Here is a 17,194-nt window from a genome sequence, read left to right on the forward strand (position 1 = left end):
GGCATGTTGTCCGGTCCTCTGGCAGTCTCTATGGGGGTGCCACAGGGTTCAATTCTCGGGCCGACTCTTTTCTCTGTATATATCAAGGATGTTGCTCTTGCTGCGGGCGATTCCCTGATCCACCTCTACGCAGACGACACCATTGTATACACTTTCGGCCCGTCATTGGACACTGTGCTATCTAACCTCCAATCGAGCTTCAATGCCATACAACACTCCTTCCGTGGCCTCCAACTGCTCTTAAACGCAAGTAAAACCAAATGCATGCTTTTCAACCGATCGCTGCCTGCACCCGCATGCCCGACTAGCATCACCACACTGGATGGCTCCGACCTTGAATATGTGGACACCTATAAGTACCTAGGTGTCTGGCTAGACTGCAAACTCTCCTTCCAGACCCATATCAAACATCTCCAATCGAAAATCAAATCAAGAATCGGCTTTCTATTCCGCAACAAAGCCTCCTTCACTCACGCTGCCAAGCTTACCCTAGTAAAACTGACTATCCTACCGATCCTCGACTTCGGCGACGTCATCTACAAAATTGCTTCCAACACTCTACTCAGCAAACTGGATGCAGTTTATCACAGTGCCATCCGTTTTGTCACTAAAGCACCTTATACTACCCACCACTGCGACTTGTATGCTCTAGTCGGCTGGCCCTCGCTACATATTCGTCGCCAGACCCACTGGCTTCAGGTCATCTACAAGGCCATGCTAGGCAAAGCTCCGCCTTATCTCAGCTCACTGGTCACGATGGCAACACCCATCCGTAGCACGCGTTCCAGCAGGTGTATCTCATTGATCATCCCTAAAGCCAACACCTCATTCGGCCGCCTTTCGTTCCAGTACTCTGCTGCCTGTGACTGGAACGAATTGCAAAAATCTCTGAAGTTGGAGACTTTTATCTCCCTCACCAACTTCAAACATCAGCTAGCTGAGCAGCTAACCGATCGCTGCAGCTGTACATAATCTATTGGTAAATAGCACACCCATTTTCACCTACCTCATCCCCACAGTTTTTATTTATTTACTTTTCTGCTCTTTTGCACACCAATATCTCTACCTGTACATGATCATTTATCACTCCAGTGTTAATCTGCAATATTGTAATTATCCGCCTACCTCCTCATGCCTTTTGCACACATTGTATATAGACTCCCCTTTTTTCTCTGTGTTATTGACTTGTTAATTATTTACTGCATGTGTAACTCTGTGTTGTCTGTTCACACTGCTATGCTTTATCTTGGCCAGGTCGCAGTTGCAAATGAGAACCTGTTCTCAACTAGCCTACCTGGTTAAATAAAGGTTAAATAAAAATAAAAAAGAGAGCAGGGTACAGCGCTCCACCTGTAGGCCACTGCCATCTAGTGTGTGTGTGTGTGTGTGTGTGTGTGTGTGTGTGTGTGTGTGTGTGTGTGTGTGTGTGTGTGTGTGTGTGTGTGTGTGTGTGTGTGTGTGTGTGTGTGTGTGTGAGTGTGTGGGAGAGTGTGTGGGGAGAGTGTGTGAGGATGCAGCATAACAATAGAGGTAGAGTAATGTCAGGTTTGGAATAAGATGGCAAAGCCAGGCCCTGCTCTTATCCCGCCAGCGGCAGCCTTCTTGAAGTGTGGAATGGGTTTTCAGCACTGAAGAGCATCCATCCCTGCGTTTAAGACCGAGTCTTCTCTGAATTTACACTCCATCCGCTTGTCACATGTTGGAAATGCATGTAGTTCTACCCTTGGACCCAAGGAACACGTTTGAAAGATCTTACTAAGGCGACTTTAGTTAACTAGGTTTACTAACCCACTTAGCCTACTTCTTCTGAAATGAAACTCTAATAAAGTTCATATCTGGTCACCAACATTCACCCCTTGGTTTGGGACACCCTTGAGTGTAGTGAATAGCATGTGACTGCTCAAGGCTGGGTTTGAGAGGTTGCAGTGATTGGAGCAGAATTAAGCTGAAATTAAACTGACAGTAGATTGGTTTAAGAGAAGGAATGCCTAATCCTTTTTCTATTTGCGTTTTAATGCATCTCAGATTGAAATAGGTTGCATGTGGTGAACCAGCCGTATGTTTTTAATTTATTGTGTTTTAAAATAAATCCAAAGTATTTACCCCCAAGTGAAGAAATCTTCCCAGGAGACTTTGAATGTGAGGAACTCTGCAGAGCTGTCTGTATTTTCATATTATTCTAGCACAACAAATTACATTTTGCCCCCCCCCCCCATACACTTTTAGAAATGATCGAAATATGGACCCTGAAATTCTCCACGTTGTTTGCGTTGCAGTTTTACACATCGACTTCCTAGCTTATTACTCTCTTCCCCCATCTTCCTGGCCTAAGCTGTCTGTTGAATTATTGCGGTCCTTTATGACCAGCTAAAAATATCCATCTCTAAAATGAACCATATGTTCCGGGTTGCATAACAGATCACAGGGAACCACAGAGCTGTGGGGACCGAGGGAAATAAGGATGGATGTGAGATGCCAGTTGTCGGCAGTCGTCTGCTGTGTGATGGAGCTCTCCAGTCAGACCAGTTGGCCTACAGTACATCACAGGGCTGCCTGCGCTCTACTTTCCACTTTGCACTCTGGTACCTGTGGTTTGAAGCTGGCTAGCTTTGTTTAGTTTTTTGTGTCAGGCTGACCCTGAAGATGTTCTCAGGAAGTGTCGTCTGTGTGCCTCCTGTTTGCTGGGCTTCCTCCTGGCCTCCTATGAATATAGCCTCCATCTCAGCTCAAGACTTCCTACCATGTGGCTGCTCTGTGTGGCCCCGGCTGCTGGGGAAACTCAAATAGCCCTGGCACATGTTTGGAGTTCAGCTCTGTCCACTGTCCTGTCCATCCTCCAGAGTTGATAAAGCAGCAGATGTCTAGGCCGGCCAGGTTGCAGCCCGGTAATGACCCGCTCACCCCCTGCCAACCCCGCCACCTCAGACACCACTTTCCTGCAAGTCATTGTCTTGTCTTCCTGAGAAACAGGCCCTTGAAGTGAAGCGGAAAGAGAGAGAGGAGGATAAGATGGACCTCGAAGAGGGAGGGAGCAAGGGAGGGGAGCGTACACAACACATCTGTTGTCGTGTTTTTGTCCCGACCACAAAGTCTTGGCAATCACTTTGCTTTCAGACTGTGTCAGCACTTCACTGGCATCGGTTGGATGCACTTTGTTTTGGAGACATGTTTTGTGTTCATGCAGCATTGCGGTATTACTGTTACTACGTTTGAGTAGGCACGTCGGAATGGGGTGTTGTCCTTCATTACAAATACCTTGTTGCCTTGCAACCTTTCCACTGTGCATGATTCGCCTACCTAGTCAGCCACTCTTTCTGGATAATAGAACTGAATGTGTTTGGTCAACAAAGTCTCCTCAAAGGCTTTAATTCAGACAAAGTCTGATCTCAATAGCTGTTGCTCTTGTGTAGTATTCTCATTTATCAGAACCGACCAGATAAACCCGGGTCAAATCTAATGCGACATACTGTAGAGAGAATGTTGTGTTGGAGAGATTCCACCCTGGGAATGTTCTTCATTCCTGTCGGAGGAGTTGGGAAAGTGTTTTCCCATCATCGTGTCCTTTTTCCACTTCCAGACGTCCTTCTCTTTCACCCAGCTCAGTCTTGCATCACATTTGTTAATGCTCAGAAGGGAGGAGACGTCTACATTTTATTACCGTACAGAGGAACTGAAGAGTGCGTTTGATGTTTGTTTGTTTGGCTATGTCATTTTGGAACTGATCAACTTAGGAAGTCAAACTATGAAACCAGTATTTTTTTTAAATCTGAATTTGTGGTGTGGCGATGTACCATTTCATACCATGTCATAAGCCTATATTAACTCCATTCCCCATTTTTCAACTGGAGGACACTGGGAAATGGTTGCATCAGATTTCTTTCTAGGGGTGTCTTGTAAAGACTGCCCAGTGTGTGTGTCCCTGACTGACGGTCTGGAGTTTCAGCCCCAATGCCCACAGCATAGCTGTTTGTTTGTCCCCTGGGCAGTTATTACAGTGGCATACAGTACATTTTCACAGTATTAGAATACAGCTCTGACCACAAACTAGGCTTCAGTTCAGTGGGACTGTTCCCCATGCTTTTCTGTGCCGATTCTTAGCAGGTCAAGTTGCAGATCTAGTGTCGCTTTCTGAAAGGGTGGACTAGGGGGGAGCCACGCCACACAGAGCCACATGATGCAGAGAGCTCAGTCGGTGGCAGGGCAACAATGTGCAAAAGGACAAAGATCCCAGAGTCGGTTAGCCAATGAGTTCCATTGTCACTTGACTGTGGTCTAATTTAAGACCAGGGACTGTCCTCGCCGTGACTCAGCGTGTGTGTGTGTGTGTGTGTGTATGTGTGTGTCTCTGTTCACCATGCATATATATGGGCTACGTGGGTGTGTAAGTGTAGTCGAGTACGTTTACGCCATGCGTATGTGTTTATTCTTGCACTGTGTGTTTCTTGACAAGCCATGCACCTGTTGCACTGCAGTGAACATATTTTGCTTGATCTCTCCAAACAGTCTGCTGGTACTGTGTGTGTCAGTCACAGCTGGCGGCAGGCAGGGGCTCCCTGGAGCTGCTACCTGGAGTGGTGCCTAGAATCACTGCTCTGCTCCCTCTCTCTCTCTCTCTGTGTGTGTGTGTGTGTGTGTCTGGCAGATAGGCCCTCACACAGCAGGAGAGACAACACGTTCAGGGCATGCTTGGATGCACTTCCTACTATGGGATGATTGACAGTAGAGTAAGTTTTCAGCTCCTTTCAGTTAGACAGACAGCTACTGGTCCTTGGACTTATTTTTGTTGCGTCTCTCATGCAAGTCATCCTCCTCCCTGTCCTCTGGTTACTATAATAGAGTGTAATTTACAGTGCCATTAAGCAGGTGCTTTTATTCAAAGAGACTTAGTCATGCATGCATACTTTTTACCTATGGTTGGTCCCGGGAATCAAACCCACTAGTCCTCATCTACTCTGCTTTTTCTTCAATTTTCCCCTTTTCCTCATTCCACCTCTCTCCACCCTAATGACTGGTGCTGATATTAGTGTATCAGGTTAGCATCTCCGGGGTGTTGTGACTAAAGTCCCTGTCAGTCAACTCTTACTCAGCCGGTTGTTCTCTATTCAGACTTCTTAGTAAGCCTAGCTACTTGAGTCTAAGCTAATATTTGCAGAGAGAGAAATCCTTCAAAACATGATTGCTTTCCAGTCAGTCACTGGCACGTGAAGAGGGATAGGATATCTTCATTGGTGTTATTTAGTAGTCTGTCTGGCTGTTATTCAGCCTACCTAAGGCACCGGGCGTGGAGGGGGAGGTAGAAGTAAACTGTGGACCCAATGAAGTGTCTTTGAACCCAGTCCAGAGCCTCTCCTCAGACCTCCGTGGTAGCGTGAGCATAACAATTTTGCAGAAGATGGCCATTGGTATTGTTTAAGCAAAACAAGACCCCCTTCCTCCTCCTACACACACACACACACACACACACACACACACACACACACACACACACACACACACACACACACACACACACACACACACACACACACACACACACACACACACACACACACACACACACACACACACACACACACACACACACACACACACACACACACACACGTCCTCTGATTCCATCCCCCATTTTAGCATATCTCTGCTTATCTCCCAAGGTATGTGGTCCGAAAGCTGTTTATCTCCTTTCCGACAGTGATTAATGACATATACTTTGAATATTTTTGGATGTGTTCACAGTTATCTGCAATTGTCCTTGGGTCCTGTCTGGGCCCTGGCTCAGTATGTATGACACTCCCCCACAATGCAGCTTTTCCAGATTTCCTGCTGTCAATTGTGTCTGTTGGTGGAAGGTGGCATCCTGGTTCAAGCCCCCGGGCGTCAAGCACAGCTCCCTCTCTCTCTCTTTCTCTCTCTTCCTCTCTCTCTCATCCTGTCTTACACCACCCACCCACCTTTTCTTTTCATTAGATTTTCTCTCCGTCCATCCATCTATCCATCCTCTCTTCCCCCCCTGCTCCTCTCGCCTCTCCCTCCGTCAGTCCAATGTTCTTCCAGTGAAACACCTGAGGAGCAGTCTTAATACTGTCCCACAGCCAGGCCAGCACAAACACACAAGATTTACTCACTCTGGCTGCCTGCCTGCCTCTCACATGCTGCTCTCGACACTCCATCATCCTCATCATTTCTCTGTTTTCCTCTTAGGTCTGTATGGTTTTTGTCCTCACACCTCTTTTCTATCCCTCTGCACTCCTCTTCTTTCAATCTTCCCATACCCCCCCCCCCCCTGTCCCCTCTCCCTTTCTCTTGCTCACCAGTACTTCATGTTCCCATTAGATTACATTTATTTTCTGCTGTGTCATTTCTAATGTTTATAAATCAAGTTGAGATGGTTCAGTAGTGGAGTAAAAGTTAAAACAACATGATCCCGAATTGATACGTTTTATCCCAGAAAAAGGAAGAAGTGGTGCATTTTTTTTATGTCATGGGGTTTTATGTCAATTAGTCATTATCTTGTTTATGTTTTAATGATAACATGGGATTTCCTGCTTGAACAACCAGAGTTGGCTTAAGCATCCACTATTACGTTCTTCATGTTAATCCCAGTGTTATCCAATACAATCCTACTTTAGTCATGTTCATCTTATCCTAAACGTTTTTATGCTTATCCAACTGAGTACATAGCAGCCTACTGTTTCACAGTAAAAGTCAGTACTTTTGGCTTCAGTACCTTTTTGTCATACTTTTCTTTCTACCTAGAACCAGACTGATATCAAACCTCTCTGACGAGGAACGTGAACCAGTGCCATTTCCCTCTCTGTGGTGAGAGTATTCAGCAGTAGCACTAATGCACTGAAACAGGACATCCTGTGCATCCTCTCCACAATGGCGTCAATGGCCCCCTAACTAACGTAATACCTTCCTATTCACACTGAAGGGTTACCAGCAGCGTCTCTCCTGGGGACACCGGCTAGAATACGGCCTCCGCTCTCAACACAACAACACTGGCTTCCAGTAACCACTCTGGAAAAGCCACTGGGTGTCTTGTACTCTGCCTGCCCTGTACTCTGCCTGTGCCCATTTCATCTGCACCTGAGGGCAGACTTTGTTCCTGTTTAGAGTTCCAGTACAGGTGCTCATGTATGTGTGTTATACTTTGTGTTTTTTCCAGTTCTGCCAGCCAGGAGGATGGAGGCTGTCCCGAGAGAGGAAAGCTCCCACCTTCTTCACGGTGGTGTTGACGGACATCGACTCAGACAGACACTACTGCTCCTGCCTCACCTTCTACGAGGCAGAGGTCAACCTGCAGGTGAGATGGCCTGTTGTACTCCTCAACCCCAACCCCCCTACATGCATATCTTAGTGTTTTAGCCAAAGCCACTTACAAGGGCATTATGTGAAATATTATAGCAAATCTAATGTATATCTCTTACAGCTTACCCATAGTTGCCCTATTCAAAGCAATCCGTTATATACCGTGCCTTGCAAAGGTATTCATCCCCATTGATATTTTTTGTATTTTGTGGTATTACAACCTGTAATTTAAATAGATTTTTATTTGGATTTCATGTAATAGACATACACAAAATAGTCCAATTTGGTGAAGTGAAATGAAAAAAATTACTTGTTCAAAAAAATAAAAACCTGAAAAGTGGTGCATGCATATGTATTCACCCCCTTTGCTATGAAGCCTCTAAATAAGATCTGGTGGAACCAATTACCTTCAAAGTCACATTATTAGTTAAATAAAGTCCACCTGTGTGTAATCTAAGTGTCACATGATCGGTCACATGAGCTCAGTATATATACACCTGTTCTGAAAGGCCCCAGAGTCTGCAACACCACTAAGCAAGGGGCACCACCAAGCAGGCGGCACAATGAAGACCAAGGAGCTCTCCAAACAGGTCATGGACAAAGTTGTGGACAAGTACAGATCAGGGTTGAATTATAAAAAAATATCTGAAACTTTGAACATCCCACGGAGCACCATTAAATCCATTATTAAAAAATTGAAAGAATATGGCACCACAACAAACCTGCCAAGAGAGGGCCGCCCACCTAAACTCACGGACCAGGCAAGGAGGGCATTAATCAGAGAGGAAACACAGTGACCAAAGATAATCCGATCTCCGCTGTGGAGCTCCTTCAGGGTTATCTGTCCATAGGACCACTTTAAGCCGTATACTCCACAGAGCTGGACTTTATGGAAGAGTGGCCAGAAAAAAAGCCATTGCTTAAAGAAAAAAATAAACAAACACGTTTGGTGTTCGCCAAAAGGAAGAGGGTACTCTAGTCAGATGAGACTAAAATGAAGCTTTTTGGCCATCAAGGAAAACGCTTTGTCTGGCGCAAACCCAACACCTCTCATCACCCCGAGAACAACATCCCCAGTGAAACATGGTGGTGACAGTATTATGCTGTGGGGATGTTTTTCATCAGCTGGGAAACTGGTCAGAATTGAAGGAATGATGGATGGTGCTAAATACAGGGAAATTCTTGAGGGAAAACTTTTGGTCTTCCAGAGATTTGAGACTGGGACACCTTCCAGCAGGACAATGACACTTAGCATACTGCTAAAGCAAAACTCGAATGGTTTAAGGGGAAACATTGAAATGTCTTTGAATGGCCTTGTTAAAGCCCAGACCTCAATCCAATTGAGAATATGTGACATGTTGTGTAAATCAAAATGATACAACCCCCCCCAAAAAATTTTTTTTTTTAATTCCAGGTTGTAAGGCAACAAAATAGGGAAAATGCCAAGGGGTGTGAATACTTTCCAAGCCACTGTACGTATGGTTTGACATTTGGTGTTTTTTCATGCCTTTTAAACTCTTACACACATGCTGAATAGGACCACGTCCTGCAGGTCCTCTTTAGGATCTGGGTCATAAGGGCAAAATAAGTGAACCGCGCTATGGCAGATAGTGCCTACTGCCTCAGCTGGCAGCATGATGCTTCTCTTGATAAGCAGTTAATTTCCTTATCATTTCCAGCTATTCTCTCTCTCTGGATGAATACTTGATTCCGAACATCCAGCAGGGGCTATTTGTTAATTCTTGGGATTTTTAAATATTTTTCTTGTGTTGTAATTGTTTTGCTTTTGACATGTTTTCTTGCATGTCACATTTTTGTACTACTAGGAATGTGTCACAGCATGATGTGTTCCAGAACCCACTAAAGTGGGAAAATAACAGCATTCCGGATGAATTGCGATGAATTGAACAGCACTTCACATACTGAAGGGTTTTAGTGTGATGGGACAAAACACGTATCCAATGAGCTGACATCTCATCCCCTCTAGCACTGCCTCTTGGATGCACCCATCCTCATATGAATTCAGTTCTGTCTTTGATGTTTTTTCTTCCGCACAAGTTCACAAACCCCTGAAATAAACTATTGGAACGACCGCAATCCTCTCAAGGTTTTCCCTGATACATTACACAGAATGCCTGGCTGGATGTCTAATTGTGTTTAAGAATATGACTCCTTACAATGGCCCGACATCACCCTCCAGACGGTCTCTGAAGTGCTGCATTTTGTCACAAGAACAGGACATGTCCCCTGCCTCTTATAGAACACATGACAACCATGGCCATTAGTCACATTCTTAGAAAATCTGACATTCTTCGAAAGGCCCCATTCTTCTGACCATTAGTCATGTTTATTCAAGGAGCCTTCTGAAAAAGGGAATTGAAATCTGATCATATCCTCTTACGTAAATTTTGGTGGAATTCTAACCTTTATTATTACACGGTGTACTGTATGAATCAGACCAATTTACACAAACATCCCTTGTTGTGCCTGGATGCAGAACCACTGATTTTCCATGTGGGTTTCAAACAAAGCCTTGGCCTGACAAGGTATAAACCACCACATCCTTCATGAAATACGTGGGATAACGGCTAGGTTAGCTGTGACTGGGTCTCTAGCCGGGCCTGGTCTATGCCTGGGCTGGATGGTCACGTAACCGACCCTGCAATAGTCTGACTACTTCCCCTGTCAGGCGCTGTTCGGTGATGTCCTGCAGCTGTCCACTCTGCTCACGCCCCCACCCCCCCGGAGGACCCTCTCCTCCGTGTCCAGACTTTAATCATCCCTTATTTGTTTTCTGTCCTCCTCACACGCCGGCCGGTCTACTGAGGGAGAAGAGGCGAAGGCCACCCATAACGATCAGTGCAGTGTCATCGCAGACTTTAATACAGGATCATTAAAGGTCTTGATTACAGGGCTAAATGTGGCTGGTCACCTCACTGCCTCTTCATCATGACCCCACCTCTCTGTTTTGGTTTGATTTCTTTCCAGGAACTCTTCCCAGACTACTTTTGTTCACTTTGTAATGGCTCAGATAAGGATAAGAGTTTGGATCACACACTGGACAGATGTGGGGCTGGTTTCTCACTGTGTAGGTGACTGTTGCGGTATCTTATGGTTTAGGGACCAGCTTGATATAGTATACCATCCACTGCAAAGGTATGCACCAGAGCCAGGACCTATGTTCTCAATATTCACATTTACACTGTTAACAAGGTTAGCAAGATGCTAAAGTAGTTTAAGGTAGTGTTGCACGGTATACCGGTATCACGGTAATACCACAGTACCAAAACATCATGATGCCAACATTTTAGAATACCGTACTACCGTTTCATATAATACTACAAAAATTATCAAATGTTTATGAAGTCAGTTTTGTTTAGACATTCAGTTGAATTTAAGCAATGCTAGTCTCTTGTTTGCGCAGGTGCAATAATGTCCACTTCACGTTCGTGCGCACATCACCCGTGGCAGCTGTAATCGGCCAGCCACATCCCCTTCCAGCCACCACTCACCTGCTTCTCTCCTCTCTGTCCGCTCTTCCTGCTCATCTATTCCTCCGTCTGTTTAAAAAACTATAATTTAGCTTTGATGGCGAGGGGGGATGCAGACCCGGATCAGTCTGCTGTTGTTACATGTACAGTAGCGAAGAGCACAGGCCAGTCTGATAGGCTTTGAAAGTTCACTGTCACGCAGCAAGAACAGAGAGTAGAAATGGCTTTGTAACAGTCGTGTTTGCACTTTTACTGCAAAGAAAGCAGCTCTTACCAGCCTTTTTTCCTTCCTGCACTATTTTGCTCTCATTTCATTCTAATTTCACAAACCATATCGCGGACCGTTTTAAACTAATCCCAGGCCGCTAATTATTGTTTTGATAACAATGTTTTTCAGTCCTATTACCTAGCTAGCTTAATGACCTGGTAACTTGACAGTACGTTAAGGCAAATTTTATTGGCCCAGGAAGAAAGGAAAAGGGTCTGCTTCAAAAGTAGGATTCATAATCTCTCTTTCTGGTGCTCCTTACATTTTTTATTTTATTTTTTATTTTGTTAGTCCAATGCTCTAACCACTACCCTGCCGCCCCAATCTGTTTTGGTGCCTAACATTTTTAAAGTGTGGAGCAATGTGTTTCTGGGAGAGAGAGTGGTGTGTTTGAGGGAGACTGAGAGAGTAGTGTGTACATGTTTGTGGGAGAGCGAGAGTTGTGGTGTGTGTGTTTGAGGGAGAGAGAGCAGTGTGTTTGTGGGAAAGAGTGGTGTGTATGTGTGTTTTATGAGGGAGACAGAGAGAGAGCAGTGTGTACATGTGTGTGTGGGAGAGAGAGAGAGGTGTGTGTTTGAGGGAGACCGAGGGAGTGTGTGTCTTGTCTGTTAACTGAAGAGTCAAGGTTTCATGCAGTGTTTTCCCCTTACTGCCACAATGACATGCAGATCATTATACATGTATATTCCTTCCTCCCATTCCTCCAGCCAAATCACAGCTAGACCTTTGAAAATATGAGGAACTTCTATGCAGTAGACAGTGAACAGTGAGAATTTAAATTCAATATTTGTTTTATTGAGTAGAAGTGTGAATATCAGTGACAGGTTTCTGTGTACCAAATCAAATTTTATTTGTCACATACACATGGTTAGCAGATGTTAATGCGAGTGTAGCGAAATGCTTGTGCTTCTAGTTCCGACAATGCAGTGATAACCAACAAGTAATCTAACTAACAATTCCAAAACTACTGTCTTATACACAGTGTAAGGGGATAAAGAATATGTACATAAGGATATATGAATGAGTGATGGTACAGAGCAGCATACAGTAGATGGTATCGAGTACAGTATATACATATGAGATGAGTATGTAGACAAAGTAAACAAAGTGGCATAGTTAAAGTGGCTAGTGATACATGTATTACATAAGGATGCAGTCGATGATGTAGAGTACAGTATATGCGTATGCATATGAGATGAATAATGTAGGGTAAGTAACATTATATAAGGTAGCATTGTTTAAAGTGGCTAGTGATATATTTACATCATTTCCCATCAATTCCCATTATTAGAGTGGCTGGAGTTGGGTCAGTGTCAATGGCAGTGTGTTGGCAGCAGCCACTCAATGTTAGTGGTGGCTGTTTAACAGTCTGATGGCCTTGAGATAGAAGCTGTTTTTCAGTCTCTCGGTCCCAGCTTTGATGCACCTGTACTGACCTCGCCTTCTGGATGAAAGCGGGGTGAACAGGCAGTGGCTCGGGTGGTTGATGTCCTTGATGATCTTTATGGCCTTCCTGTAACATCGGGTGGTGTAGGTGTCCTGGAGGGCAGGTAGTTTGCCCCCGGTGATGCGTTGTGCAGACCTCTACCACATGCATAACGTTTACAAAACGTGAAGAATTGTCGGGGGACGGGTCGAACAGGATGCAAGGCCAATCAGAATTCTCTGTGCCGTCATGATACTTGGCCTGGTATCTTATCGTTAGTGAAATGTTGGTATCGTGACAACACTAGTTTGAGGTGCCCTGTGTTCAAATACACCTAACTTGGTTAGTGCAGTATATTGGGCCTAGTCTGCAAAGCATTTTACTGAAAAGTGCACACATGGTTTTCGTAGACCCTTGTAAGCTAGCATACGTTTTAAATGTTTATTTTATTTTATTTACGTGGGCATTATCATGAGCATTACCCTGTTGTGTTTAAACCAGCGTGGCTTTATTCTGTGATTGGATTCGAGAGGCAGAAATGTATTTTTTGCTGATAATTGAACAAAATCCTCAGAATGCTGTAGAAATGTTTTTCCCATCTGACGAGATATTTAGATCCTGTGTCCCCTGCTTGGACGATGCCAGAGCTCTTGTGGCATGTTTTCATTGTCTGAAGGAATATATGTGATTCTGATAAAAGGTTTAGCCAGGAACGAGCCCTGTGTGGCTGCTATGCTGCTATCTCTGTAAACTGATAGGACCGACGGCTCCTGGTATGGGACAATTGGAACCAGATTGAGACGAGACCACTGAGACTTGACCTCTGTGTCCCAGTGGAGCACTTTGGGGAGGTATCTTTGTTCAAATCATTCACCTTAATGACTTAACCCATATGCTGTTAGTTTACGTGGTCACTCAATTTCTATTTATAGTACATTACGCCATGTCCTTCCAAGCCAAATGTCTGCATCGTATTTTGGCTAGGTTCTGAATGATTAATATCCTACAGGTAGGCCTAGGTCTATCTCCAGTGTGGTTACTGGATCAGAGGTGTCGGAGATCGAGCAGCTTTTGTTTTAATTATCTTTGGTTCTCTGTTATGGGAGAAAAACATAGTTGAATACTCAGGCTTCAGGGGGTTTATTACAGCTATTTCTATACTGATTACATCTTGTGACTCGGTTTTGTAGGAAATGTCATTTGAATTTAAAACCTCCAGTTCTGGGTTTGTTGCCGTAGTTTAGAATAATCTCCAAACCACAAAAGATTATTCCTCAACTCAGGGAACCAAAGTTATGACGTTGTAGTCTTTAAAATAAATAACCTATTTTGTGAAGAAACAACTGAACAGATGAGAAAGCAGTATGGGTAAAGTCCAGACTGGACGTAGCCTATTCATACTCTGTTGTTAGTGTTTTCACAACTATTTTAGTAAACCGAGTAATGTGACTTGATGCATAGTTGACTTGATTTCTTATACTGTACATCTCACTGCTGATTTATGGTTGGCCTTTTGTCAGTATGTGACTCTGGAGGGGAAATGACACTCCTCTCTTAAGCTCCTGGGTTTCGTTCAAACGGTCTCCATGAAAATAATGTTTTATGATCTATTTTCTTGGGCTCAGTAATCTTTTATGAACCCCATGGTGATTTGAAGAAAATCCTCGTTGCTCTTTCAACTCCTCAAATGTGATGAGTATTGGTTTTACTGGGTATTACACATTGGAGAAGATTTTTTGCAACTCAAATCTGTATCCCATTGCAGAGGAAACACACGATTTTGAGTTTTTTTGTGCATGAAAATGTTGCAAACAGACGATTTTGAGTTTTTTGTAACCGAAAGGTTGCAAGTTCAAATCCCCAAGCTGACAAGGTACAAATCTGTTGTTCTGCCCCTGAACAGGTAGTTAACCCACTGTTCCTAGTCCGTCATTGAAAATAAGAATTTGTTCTTAACTGACTTGCCTAGTTAAATAAGGTCAAATAAAAATAAATAAATCAGAATTATCGAGGAGGGGATGGCACTTGCATGTTTCCAAACATAGGCTACAGTATGTGATGTACTGTAGAATGTACAGTAGATAACACTAGAGCCACCCTCAGCGGGTTAGGAAAAGGTTTCTGTCCCTGCTCAGGCGTTTCTTTCACGCCTGCTATGTTAGGTTACACTACACAGGGTCTTAACTCACCCCCATATCACTGTTGAACTCTCCCATTTGAATAACTTCTTCTATTTTGCGGTTTCAGGGAACAAAGACCACCGATGCAGATGAGGATGAGGAAGAGGATGGCTTGATCCAGCCCGCTCACGTTTTTGCACCAAAAAGTCTCATTCTGGTCTCCAGGCTCGATTATCCTGAAATATTCCGGGTAACATGATAATATCGGATTAATTCCTGACTAAAGTAGGTTCCTTTCAAAATGTCAGATGACCATGCATAGTGGTCATTTCAGTTTTTGCGGGTTTATTTGCTATCTATAGTTGACCTGGCCAGGAACATTCTTGGTCCTATTCATGAGGTTCGTGACTGTTCACTTTACTTATCTTATCTAATTAGCATTGGCATGATAAACAGTAGTCAATGCACTCATTTCTGCGCTATCGATTGCCTCATGATGGTGATAGAACTCATCATGTTGGATCCTGTGTGCGGAGAATGAACATATTGGCTTTATAGAGTGAATTCTGCAAGTACTCAAGGACAGGATATCCAGCCAATCCCTCACTTAAGAACAGAATGGGTCTTAGCAGATTTCTCCTGTCCCTAGGCACTCCACTGGACCACTACAGTATTCAACTTTGGCATTCAAATGTCTCCGACACAAATATTATTTTAGCATTTATTTTTTAGCTTTGCTCTGCCCAGGGATTTGCCATTAAACCACACATGTCAGCTGAATATTAGGAATATTACATAAAATACTATACATCTGATTGTATTAGATAACGAATTCCAACACAGGGTCTTTGATTGTCCATTTAGGCATGAAACTGTGATTGGGTGTATGTATCTTGCGATACATCTGTATGTGAGTGTGCTGGTTGACCTGGTTGTGTGTCTGTCTCCTCCTGACCTCCCCAGGGCTGCTTGGGCCTGATCTACACGGTGTACGTCGACAGCCTGCCGTTCCCCCTGGAGGGGCTGGTTTCCAACCTCTTCACGTGCATGGTTCCTGTGGCTGGCGGCTCCCAGGTAAACAGGCATTACTAAAGCAAACAATTCCTCAAATACCTCCATCTCTCAACCCTTCTGACCTGCTCTCCACAGAGGCACGAATCCACCCAAAACTAGGGGTCAGTCTTGGTTAATATTGCTGCTAAGACCCACACAAGGTGCTTGGTTACCCACTGACAGCCTGATGCTTATTATAGTTTCAGTCTCCTACAAGTGGAGTGTGAGTGAGGAAGGAAGTAATGTTTTTGCCCATGTGCGTTTGCTTTCCATTCAATCATGCATTCCTCGTCTAGATGGTGCCATAGATTGCTGTACCACCGCGCGCAGAAATGTCCTCATAATACTATTTTATTTTTCTAGCTGCTCTTCTGATGACATTACTTAGTGAAACTAGGGTAGAAAAAAACAAAGTAGGGGGCCTGTTTTTATATTTTCACATCTCACTAGGTTATTAAAAACCACATCTGAAGCTGTCCTACAGTATAACCAAAACCCTACGCTGGTCTGTTCCCTTAAAGTCTAGACAATAGTGATCAATGTGGCTTTAAAAAACGGGACAATATTTCATCTGTGTTTGTAAAGGGGAAGGAATGTGACCCATGGTTAAGTTCACATCCTGAACCTTAGTGTAATTTGAGTGTTTTTGATGTAATTTACCAACCAACACATGCCAGTGTTCCTCCTCAAACTATCGCCGCTCCCCGCAGAGCCGAGGGCTTTCGGCTGTAGTGACACAACATGAGTTAGAAACCTCAGGAGTGGAACAAACTCATCCTTCAACAGACTGTCAAACATGAAGGAATGTCATGAATCTGGGAACAGAGAGTTGTTCTCTAGCTGGTTCAAACTCAGTTGAAAGGCTATGATCCCAATTAATACCTTTATTGACCATGGTTCAATCCACTAGGATCTTTGTCAGGTAAAAAAAAAAGCCAAACTCCGTTGAACCACTGTCTGTCCCCCTATCATGTTCAACATTGGTTTAGCTGAATTAGACGTACTGATTGCGTTCATGCGAACACACTGTTTCCACTGGTACGCTTACTTCTCCACCCTCAGCCACACTGGATACAGCGACGGACGCTGCTGTCCCTAATGGATTGCAGAGGCGTTGTGCCGTGCCAGTGAAATTTAGGTTAACATGCAATTGAGGTTTCTCCCATTGCAGCCGGACTGATTCAAAAGGCTAATTCAGTCATGCAGCTGCGATGTCCATCGGGTTCAACAACACGTGTTTTATTCATTTTTCTGGGAGATCGTCAAAAAAACACTCACACAGTGGATCCCTTAACTGCCATTGTACTGTCATTTCTCCCTTGCGTATATGACCTTTGGCCTTGTTTTGAGTTACAGTCTTGTTCAGTTTCCTAATGATATATACATTACCACGAAAACATGTTTTGATGTCTGTTGAAAAAAACTGTCTGTCTCTGAAACTGTTGTACAGTCTTGTCTAGTTCTATGATAGACCCATCCAATGGTTTTTCATATAACCTAGGACTTTTCACTTTGGTGTTTTTCC

General features: G+C 44.0%; 1 protein-coding gene across 3 annotated transcripts in view; it reads left to right on the plus strand.

Moving 5' to 3' along the window:
* LOC124035769 (myotubularin-related protein 13-like) overlaps positions 1-17,194 on the plus strand; it is a 156,162-nt gene that overhangs the window by 64,224 nt on the left and 74,744 nt on the right. For all 3 annotated transcript variants that reach the window (XM_046349440.1, XM_046349441.1, XM_046349442.1), the window contains exons 3-5: positions 7,169-7,306; positions 14,744-14,866; positions 15,580-15,690. In XM_046349440.1, coding sequence (XP_046205396.1) covers positions 7,169-7,306; positions 14,744-14,866; positions 15,580-15,690 — 372 coding nt within the window. The remainder of the gene's footprint in view (positions 1-7,168; positions 7,307-14,743; positions 14,867-15,579; positions 15,691-17,194) is intronic.

Source organism: Oncorhynchus gorbuscha, linkage group LG05 (genome assembly GCF_021184085.1).
Source record: "Oncorhynchus gorbuscha isolate QuinsamMale2020 ecotype Even-year linkage group LG05, OgorEven_v1.0, whole genome shotgun sequence".
In the NCBI taxonomy this organism is placed as follows: Eukaryota; Metazoa; Chordata; class Actinopteri; order Salmoniformes; family Salmonidae; genus Oncorhynchus; species Oncorhynchus gorbuscha.